A 9,764-nucleotide genomic window follows, 5' to 3' on the forward strand; every position below is an offset into this window, starting at 1 on the left:
AGAACAGCAATACCTTGTGAACTGAGCGTATACGCTGCATACACCGACGCGGAACCCCACACACCGGAAGGGCGGCGAAACATCGCAGACGCTAGACGGCGGTGCGGCGGGGAAGTGCTTTAAAAATGGCAGCCCCCTTGTGAAATTGGTGTATAGCATAATGTAGCATAATGAAGTGAGCGTGAGGAGGAGAGATTTGATTGTGAGGAGGAGGAAATCCCACTAGTCACCACTGGTTGACTAAGACAGAGAAAGCTATAGAAAGAGAGAGAAAAGTGGAGAGAAATAATGTGAATAAAGACATAAAAAGATATAAAGACTTGGCACAACTAGTGCAAAGCTGCCATACTTGGGAATGGAAAAGGCAATGATGGTTGCGAGAGGAGCCCGAAGCGATGGAAGCCCTACGCCAACGATGACGTGCCTGTAGATCTATGAGAGGTGCGAACGCTTGATTCTGGAGTTTGGACAACAGTGTTGTGACCAACCTAGCTGAAGCCTAGCAACAATCTTGAAGCAACCAGATCAGACTTTATAATCATCCAGTTCCGCTGTTTCAAGCCTTATGCAACTTAGTGCAAGCTTTGCCAAATTATTTTGCAATTGTTTTCAGTGATAATCTCGTCCATGATTTCATTGTCACTAAAGTTGCTTTACTATTGTGTTCTTCTATTAGTAATGTATAATGTTAACCTTGTATGATTTTGTGTAAACAAATAAATGTTTTCCTTGTGCCTTCCTTGCTATAATCTCTGAAGAGATTAGCAGTATTGTTAAATAAATAAATATTCTTGTTGTATTCTGCCTCTTCATACGTGTTTTACGTAATGAAAAACATTGTACTTCTTTGTATTTTATCATCGTTCACAGCACATCTCTTCCAATGATTTTCAATTTACCTTGTCTTGTACATTGTACAAGCAGATTCCATTTTATTTCTGCGAACTTCTGAATTTCCTCCCTCCACCTAACTCCTTGCCTTCATTTCCCGTTCCTTGGTAACCAGTCCATTGCCCTAACTGACCACCGGTTGTCTGTCCCATGCATTACATGGCCAGGTCCACATCTTTCACTGTCAACTAGAATATCAGAGACCGCTCTTTGCTCGCTTACCCATTCTGCTCTCTTCCGATGTCTAAATGTTACACCTAGCACTTTTCGTTTTATCACACACTGCATGGTCCTTAACTTTTTTCTCGAGTTTCTTTGTTATCCTCCAATTTTAGCCCCATATGTTAAAACAGGCAGTATGCAATTATTGCACACTTTGCATTTTGGGGACCGCGGCAGAGTGGCTGTCTTGACTTGGGAATGCTTGTATCCAGCCAATCCCAATTCTTCTATGACTTTCCTTATGGTGAGTAGGCTCCCCCTGTAAGCAATTGACCTAGATATACATACTCTTCACAGACTCCAAGGGTTGGTTGCCAATCATAAAATCTTTCTCTTTCACCAGGATATTGAGCATTATTTTTGTCTTCAGCACATCCACCTATTTAGCCCTACTTAATACTTTCTCGGTTTTGGTCTTCATTTATTTTATTTTTTAGTCTTTGCCATCATTGCTAAAGAGCAAGCACTAAGCCATCTGCAAACAATAAGTAGCTGAGATATTTGCTATTAGCCTTTATATCTAATTCCTATTTTTTCCCTTTTTGAACCTTCACTGTTGACCCCCTGGCGTCCCAGTTTGTTTGGGGCAGAAAATAACAGCTTCATGCCAGCTCTGCTAACAACGTTCCCGATATTGTGCAGAATTCTGTGCACACAAGGAATGACAGCATCCTTATTCAGCAAGAAGTTCCCCAGCCAAGCAAGAAGTTGCGAAATAAAGCACAGAAAGCAATTTGTCAATTGCCGTAGCCATGCAGTGTACAAGTTCCAGTAGGTGATGCTACGTGGCTCAAACAGGTCGCTGTGTGAATGACCAAGTGTGCTAACATACAAGCAAAGGAAGCAAGCGAGCTAGCCATGTGCATGCACACTGTATAGATTGCGGCTATGAACCACTGTTTGACATGTGCACCATTGTGTTGAATTAACCAAATGAACACGCTCGTTCGATTTCAGAGGCTTTTCATATTCGTATATCAGGTGACATGTGCTTGAGCCAGCCATCTCTGTTACTTATTCAGAATGTGATAATGTCCTAGTCCGAATACAAAGCACGTCCCGCTGTGCATGTACCAATCCCTTTTCCTGTGCAAGCGGTGCATCTTGAAAAAAATAAAACACGTGGTTGCTAGACAGCGCCGTCTTTCTCTCTTCGTTGTCCTCTTTTTCGCGTTGTTTACCCGGCAATTATCAACCAACCAGGCCAAATACGCTTGCTTCTACAGTTCTTTCCGATCACCTATATTCCACTCAGTTCCTGCAACCCAGGACACAACATAAAAGGGTGGGCAGCTCTGTCCAGCTCGGATTCGAAGACCCAAGAGGCGCTCGTGAAACGTGCGATGATAGCGGCCCGCCAATCGGATCCCGGACTAAGGATCCCACTCACCGATCTTCTCACTGAACATCAAATAAACGTTTTATTCTCTTTCCCCCTCCAAACGATGCAGCACCGTGACCATGTGCCCGTGCCAAGTTCACTCACTTTGGAAGCGTACTAGTGGCTGTCGAAATATAGCCGCCCTTCCTAACCTCAAACCACTATTACTGCGTAATGTCAACTCTGTTCAGATTGCCCGCCTCGGAAGTGCCAAGAACGAGTAGAGCCACTGATTAATAGCTAGAATGCGCACGGCATGGCAAGCTGCGAGCAGTTCCCCAACAAAAAGTGAGCAGTAACTTTCGTGCTCTCAGCACTTGATAGAGCACAATTCTAAGTCACGACGTTCTTTGAGTAATGCAACAGCGAATTCACAAACTAGCACTGTGTACACTTACCGTGAAACGTACCATCTCGTATATCTTCAAAACAAAGGTAGCTCGCAGCTTGCGCACGCTCTGTAGCTTAAAAATCTGCTGCGTGACGGAATCGACGCATGCACAGCAGGCACATGCCACCCGTCACCCGAGAAAAACGAACCACCGCCAACCAGAAATGCGGGATCGTAGCAAGGATGGATGGATGCTATGAGTGTCCCCTTTATAACGGGGCGGTGACATGTCTGCCACCATGCTCGAAGAAAAAAGAAAAAAACTTCCTTGTTTCATGCTGGCCTAATACCTTATCTACATTGATTAAATCTATGTTATTATACCAAAAAATATAAATTCACGGTCTATCTCTCTGCCTCTTAAGGCAGAATGACCTTATTTCCCCATTATTTATTTTTGTACTGCGGTGCACGAGCCGCTCCCACACAGAAACCATAGAGTTTCCTACAATACTTACTAGAGGGAACTCTGGCGCTAGTGTCTATGGGAGCTGCAATGCATCGCGCTTCAGCCAGCATGGGAATCATGGGTAGTACACGGATTTGTCTAAACTTCGTTCTTTTGGCTCCGTTTGGCTCCACGTCGCCTGCTTCCGCTTTGTCGCAAAACGAAGTTCAGCAAAAATCAGCAGTTTCACTTCACCACTTTAACTTCTTTAGGCTCACCGATTCAAATCTGGTCACGAAGTTCACAATGATCCATTCTTTTATCCGAAAGAAAACCAAAACATAGCAATAAACAAAGCCACAAGCGCGTTCGAAGCCCACAAGCACGAAGACTAGGCAAATCCGTGTACTACCCATCATTCCCATGGTGGCTGAACGATCGCAGCGCCAGAGTTCCCTCTAGGGGGGCGATCGGAGATCTCTGTTCTGCGCCGTTCGTTCGCGTTCGTTCTGATGGTCGCACGCGATTGGCTGAAGCCGGACAACTCACGCCACTCTAAGGGGCGTGGCCATTTCTTTTTTTTCCTTGATGTTTTCTTTTTTGGTGACGTCATGCCGCGTCATAACGAGCATGTCGTCTGCTAAAAGTGAACGGAGAGCGAGCCCGTTCGCTCGCGTTCTCTCGCGCGAACAATGGCGTCGCACGGCATGTATTTGGCGGTTGCGGCTGCCGCAACAGCTGATTTTGAGAAAATGGCGCTTGCAACGGTGCTTCCCTGCTACGTTGGCGTTTCTCGAAGCAGATGCAGAATGGTAGGAGGTGCGAAATGCGTTTGAAGAGATGAGCGAGTGTGAATTCCAGCGTCGCTTTCGTTTCTCGAAACGTGCTGTACGTTGGTTGTACGACGAACTCGACCCCGTCATCGGGTGCCAACGAACCAGTGGGATTTAAACAGAGCGGAAGGTGTTGTGCGCGCTGAGATTTTTTTGCGATCGGATGCTTCCAGCGAGCTGTCGGCAGCGAGGAATTCATCGGCCTGTCGCAGTCGTCCGTCAGGAACACGCCATTACTGTCGTTCGCGGGCAAAAACGGTGGGTGGCCTTTCCGGAGACCACAGAATCGAAGAGCGAACAAAGGCGGCGTTCGCGCGGCTCGGGCGGATTCCCGTTGTGGTCGGGTGCGTGGATGGTACGCTCATCGCTATCCAGAAGTCCCATGGTCTGAGCTCCGCGGACACGACGCATTACATGTCGTGGAAGGGAGTCTACGCATTGAACACCGTGATCGTGAGTATTATTCATGCATTGTATGCGTAGCGAATTGTTTCATTTATATATCGCTTAAACTTTCCGCTTTACTAAGGCTGTTGCAACTGAGTATAGTGGGAGCGGTATTTTCGATCTATCCAGAACGGGAATTGGTTCGTTTCAGGGCACTTCGCTTAGGATAAGCAATGAAATCATGCGACGCGGAGTACATTTTGGTTCAGCGGCCTGCACAGTGCATAATATTACCGTTGCTCGTTCGCCATGTGTACCCGAAGCTTGAGTCTCGATTTGTATTTGTTGAGATTAACGCTGCCAGAATGTGCCGTAGTATGTCCTTATTGTTCATTGTCGTGATGGACGTTACATGGATCGATACATGGATGGATGAATAAACTTTATTTCGGTCCCTCGGAACGCGCCCTAGCATGTACATACATTAAATACGCATTGTTTCATAACCCTTTTTTCAGTCGCAAGTTTTTCGTGTTGTAGATATTTTGTGATACATTGCCTTAAACATACAGCAGTAATTTGGTTAAAAGGCTTTGGTGGCTGGAAGATGGGTTGTTCCAAGCAGTAAACATGCAGACTACCCTTTGACACTGCATTGTCCGCGTGTTAGAACTTATGGTACAAGTCCTACCTTGTCGATGATTTGTTCATAGCTATGGTTCAACAGTCAGTAACAGTGCAGACAGATGTAGTTACATTAACATAATACCCAACATTGTACCCAAGGTCTTTTATGGGTACAATTTTGACTGAATTGAATTCTGCAGACATGTGATGCCGACCTCTGGATGTCAGTCCATGTTTCCTGGGGTCATGTCATGACTCGTGGGTATGGCGGGGGAGCACTCTCCGTCAGCACCTGAAAGCAAAACTTCGGCTTGCTTGGTAAGTGCTGTCAATGCTTGCCACATTCAAGACGTTATCACTACAGCTGTCATGCCGCCCTCGTGCAGGAGACTCCAGCTATACATTAGAACCGTGGCTCCTGACACCAGTGCCCGGACGACCAGCTCGTGGCACCCCTGATAACCACTACAACAAGGCCCACACCGCCTTGCACAATGTTGTGGAGTGGTGCATCGCTGTAAGCTTGTGCAGAGCTGCACAAGCATCATCGCTGCTTGTGCAGCTCTGCACGACATTGCGTTGGCGGCACATGAGCCTGTTCTCGAAGGGGACGATGACGACACCGACGATGCTGAGCTGCTGCCAGCAGCAGCTGAGCTACCACCACCACAACGGGAGCCAGCAGCAGCGCAACCGTGTAGTGAACCTGTTTCGAGAACCACAGGGCCTGCATGCTTGAGCACCTGCGCAGAGTACGCCGCCGGCTGCAGCGACCTCAGCAGCATTGTGTGGTGCGTGTTTGTTTTTGTTCATTGTGTTTGTCACTGGCATGAACAAAAGGCAGTTTTTTTTACTACACTTCAAATGTTTGCTACACATATCAACGAAACGGCGTTCTCCTATCAATGAATAACCCCCTTGAATAGGTTGGCAAAAAAATGTGAAGTTCACCCTGACTCACTCGTGAAATATATTTTGCTCTTGGGGCTCACTCGAACTCAGACTCACCAAAATTTTCCTCAGGCGGATTCACTCGGACTCAGGCTCACTAAAATGTTTTCACCCGGACTCAAACTCACCAAAGTATTACTCACCTGGACTCGCAGCTCGATCTGAATCTGAGTGAATCGACTCATGAGTGAGTTTGCCGACCTATGCCCCTTGTCACACAATGCCATGCTGATGAAATACTTCGACCAGGTTGTAAAATATGGTGCTTCACACTAAGCACAAGTGAGAGCTCACCTGTGAATGGCACATGGTGCCATTCGGAGCCAAAGTGGTAACCTGAAAAGGCTGTTGAATCAGCACAGCAACATGCGCTAGCTTTAGTGCAACAAGGATCGTGCTTTTAAATGAGGTGAACAACAAGGGTGGTGTAAGAAGTGAAATTTTATTACAAGTATCGCGAGCAATGCACATAAAAAGCAGAGTAAATAAATATCCCTTAAATTTAATGCCAAGGAAAAGAACATAAAAGTAGCGTCCTTTTATAATATACAAATGGAATTGTTACAAAGTGCCTGCTGCTCCTCTGCATCATCATACGCGTCTCGCAGCACAAAAGTCATTGTAGTACATGAAAACAAGGCACAGTCGAACCGGTACTAATCGAACTCGCTAAGAAAATGCAAGTTGTTGGTTGCTGATATTTCTTCCTCTATTATTAATTTCTGTTTGTACCCAATCATGTTGTCTAAACATTTCTAAGCAACAGAACACGTGTTCGTCAACTATATTTTGGTCTTGCAATATTTCCAAATTATTGTGCAACCTAGACCATGCACAAACGCTCTTCTTTTTTTCTAGGATATGTAAAAATCGAGTATTCTACACGTATACACTATAGACATAAAGATACACTACAGTGCACTATGTGCATATACTACAAACTTGCTGAATGCATTAATTCATATGAGATTTTAAAAAATGACATTGCAGGACACGATTTACCACTGAGCTACACTGTGTTATGTACAATGAAACAGCACATCAGTGCTTCTGATATGCAGAAAAAGAAAATTAACTGAAAAAAAATTGCAGGGCACCATTGAAGCAAACCAGCGTATCACAACTCGTGGTGTGAACAAAAATAAATCTACATATATGTACAACTAGTCTTTACAAATCACTGTGCAGGTGGCTTCCGCTGCAGTGAGGGCCCAGGCGAGGGTACCAACGCCTTGCAATTTGTGGACCGCGTCACCGAGAAGTTGAACCTGGCGCAGCTTTCCAATGATGCCTGGCCCTGCCGCCTGGTGTTTGCGGCTAGTAACTCCAGTGCCTCGGCCTGCCGGTTGCCCCCATCTCGCAGCTGCGGCATGAGCTGGAAACCAAGAAATGTGTTGCCATTATCATCTATAAATTTCCTGCTACCGACTCTTCGCTGGAAGCTTCTGTTCGTGAAGACTTTCAGTGTGTGCAACAATTTCGTCTCTGTGGAAAATCCACTGACCTAAAGGCATTCATGAATGGTGCTTAGTTCACCGCACAACCAATGCACTTCGTTTGGACAGACCAAAGTGGTGCCGCAATTCGTTTTCGCTCATCTCATCAAACGCATCTCACACCTCTAACCACCTCTGCACGAGAAGCAACCAAGCAGCCCTTTTCAGGGCTACAGAATCGTTTGTCTGGCTTTACACGATGACCGACACAATCTCCTTCTGAAACCCTAGCTGCTGCAGTATGCATAACATACAGCAAGCAGGTGTAACACAGGTGCAAACATGTGCATTTGTGTATGATGGCTATGTCAAGTTATATAACGAGCTTGCTTTTTGAACAGTATATTTAGCAATAGCACATTTTCAGTTTCACTTTTGAAGCAAGTGACAAAATAGGGAAACATTTCAAGATGTTGAACATTCTTCTACTGCAACTTTTTCGCTACATTTCACCATAACTGCAAGGCAGGACACCTGTTTATTCCATCTGACAGTTATGCAAACAACTAGCTCCTGCAACCGTTTGCCAAATTTTTTTTGTGCAACTTTTTGTCTTTATGCCCACAGATGTCATCTCTTCACAAACACATAGCCGCACGCATGAGCATCACCTGTGAGCATGTCATACCATCTACAGCTAATCAAAAACATCAGCGAAACTTACGAGTTGTGGCACGGGGAAGGTCCTGGGCCACATCCTCTTCAGCCACACCAGCAGCAGCTGGAGCAGGGCTCACCTGTTAGTAGTAAGAAGTTTCTTGATTGACACTCGAGTGCAAGATGTGAAAGTTCACCTGCAAGCCGCGGAAGTTGTTCCCGACCAAGAACCTTGGCGGTGCAGGCGACGGAAGTCCCCAGATAGTGCACATGCTTGCAGGCTCTGATCTGGGGGAACCATCTGTAAGCATACGTTAAAAAAAGACTATATCCCAGTCTTGTCCCTACTAATGATAACAGTGCAGCTACACAGAGCTAAAAACAATAATTCGTAGGAATTATTGTGGCGAATGTGCACTAATGCTGGAAGTGGAATAGCAATGTTTTTTTTAGAGATGTTTACACAGCGGCATGCTATGACACAGACTTCGGAGAGAGGGTGGAGGGAAGCAAATCTACTGGCTACGCGCCTCACTCGACTCGAGGGTCTGAGAAATGGGTTGGAACACGTAGGGTGCTCTAATGAGCTTCGAAATATAGTTCGCGGCTGTTCTTTCGTCATCACAGCAAATGTGGCTGTTTTGCTTTCTGTTCTGAGCGGCACAACGTGTTAGCACCTCAGCCAACGCGGCGGCCGGGTGATTCACTCGATATTGTTTGAAAAAGTAAAACTGACAGCGCGTAATGGCTCGAAGCAAATGAGCACACTAATTCGCAGCATACAAGTAACAATGATATTCTAAGCCAGTGCTTACCGATTCAGATCACCCGAACTCTGGGCCTCGCTTACTGTCGACCCGCGCGGTCCCTGTCAAGCACGACGCGGCCGCGGTAACCCGTAATCTGGCCGCCTCCGGTGCCGCTGTAAAGCACAAGCGGGACGTGTAAGATGACCGACCACAATACAATTGTGCTCGCACTCACCTCTGCTGCTCTCGGAGTTTGGCAAGGCTGTGGTGTTACGCGCAGGGACTTCGTTCAAAAGCGCTACCAGCTCCTGCCACATGTCGTCCCGGTCCTCCCTCGTGAACGACGGCTTCAGCGGGCACGACAGCGTCGCGATCTGTGGATGCTCTCTCACAAAAGCCAGCAGAAGCTCCTTTTGACGATCAGACACCCGAGAACCAACGCAGACGGCGCGATGGGACGACATTTTGAAACTGCGTCAGCCGCTACTTTTCTTTTTTTTTTTTTCGCGTTCGCGACACCATCTAGCGACGACGTCAAAAAAAACTAACATTATTAAATATTATCACTCAAAGCTGTTGCTGTTTGAAAGAGTGTTTGAGCTTGAGAAGCAAAAACAATAATTTTCTGTAAAGTAATTATATTTATTAAAAGGCGAGAAACGCTTCACGGTCCCCGTGCCGACGTCACAGGATGCGCGTCTACTTCCGGAAAGCTCTCCGCTTCACGATTGGCTGTTCTCTTCCTCTCGGCGGTTCTAGGCGGGAGAGCTGCGCCTCCTCTCACTTTTGTGACGTAGGCACCGCAGAACGAACGCGAACGAACAAAGATCTCCGATCGCCCCCTAGGTCAT

At 46.4% G+C, this 9,764-nt stretch overlaps 2 protein-coding genes and 1 long non-coding RNA gene across 9 annotated transcripts in view; 1 reads left to right on the top strand and 2 right to left on the bottom strand.

Annotated features, from left to right (window-relative positions):
* Positions 1-3,066, bottom strand: part of LOC119393117 (dihydroorotate dehydrogenase (quinone), mitochondrial) — a 215,094-nt gene extending 212,028 nt beyond the window's left edge. For 2 of the 4 annotated variants that reach the window (XM_037659940.2, XM_037659938.2), the window contains exon 1: positions 2,893-3,066. In XM_037659940.2, coding sequence (XP_037515868.1) covers positions 2,893-2,907 — 15 coding nt within the window. In that variant the 5' untranslated portion in view covers positions 2,908-3,066. The remainder of the gene's footprint in view (positions 1-2,892) is intronic. The other 2 variants (XM_037659939.2, XM_037659941.2) reach the window with 2 other exon arrangements.
* An 854-nt stretch (positions 3,067-3,920) lies between these two features.
* Positions 3,921-7,373, top strand: LOC125758680 (uncharacterized). Its single transcript, XR_007416300.1, has 4 exons — positions 3,921-4,559; positions 5,321-5,438; positions 5,507-5,911; positions 7,260-7,373. It is a non-coding gene; the product is annotated as an uncharacterized LOC125758680 (long non-coding RNA).
* On the bottom strand, positions 6,495-9,498 carry LOC119392741 (uncharacterized). 4 transcript variants are annotated; one of them, XM_049416121.1, is made up of 5 exons: positions 9,149-9,498; positions 8,362-8,465; positions 8,232-8,304; positions 7,411-7,446; positions 6,495-7,368 (listed from the first exon to the last, which is right to left on the bottom strand). In XM_049416121.1, the coding sequence occupies exons 1-5, from the start codon at positions 9,375-9,377 to the stop codon at positions 7,235-7,237; spliced, it is 576 nt and encodes a 191-aa protein (XP_049272078.1). In that variant the 5' UTR covers positions 9,378-9,498; the 3' UTR covers positions 6,495-7,234. The 4 variants fall into 4 exon arrangements, 3 of the variants coding, with proteins under 3 accessions (XP_049272078.1, XP_049272077.1, XP_049272079.1); XR_007416299.1 differs by lacking the exon at positions 8,362-8,465 and adding an exon at positions 8,980-9,086 and having other exon boundaries at positions 6,495-7,446; positions 9,149-9,485; XM_049416120.1 differs by having other exon boundaries at positions 6,495-7,446; positions 9,149-9,489.
* Between the last annotated feature and the right edge of the window lie 266 nt (positions 9,499-9,764).

The sequence above is a fragment of the Rhipicephalus sanguineus genome, chromosome 5 (genome assembly GCF_013339695.2).
Source record: "Rhipicephalus sanguineus isolate Rsan-2018 chromosome 5, BIME_Rsan_1.4, whole genome shotgun sequence".
Taxonomy (NCBI): Eukaryota; Metazoa; Arthropoda; class Arachnida; order Ixodida; family Ixodidae; genus Rhipicephalus; species Rhipicephalus sanguineus.

Bases quoted from the DNA above. Each gene is read 5' to 3' on its own strand.
- LOC119392741 (XM_049416120.1), bottom strand. From the start codon at position 9,377: ATGTCGTCCCATCGCGCCGTCTGCGTTGGTTCTCGGGTGTCTGATCGT. The intron at 8,305-8,361 runs GTGAACTTTCAC...TACTACTAACAG, and splicing joins ACAACTTCCGCGGCTTGCAG to GTGAGCCCTGCTCCAGCTGC. The intron at 7,447-8,231 runs GTAAGTTTCGCT...CTTGGTTTCCAG, and splicing joins CCTTCCCCGTGCCACAACTC to CTCATGCCGCAGCTGCGAGA.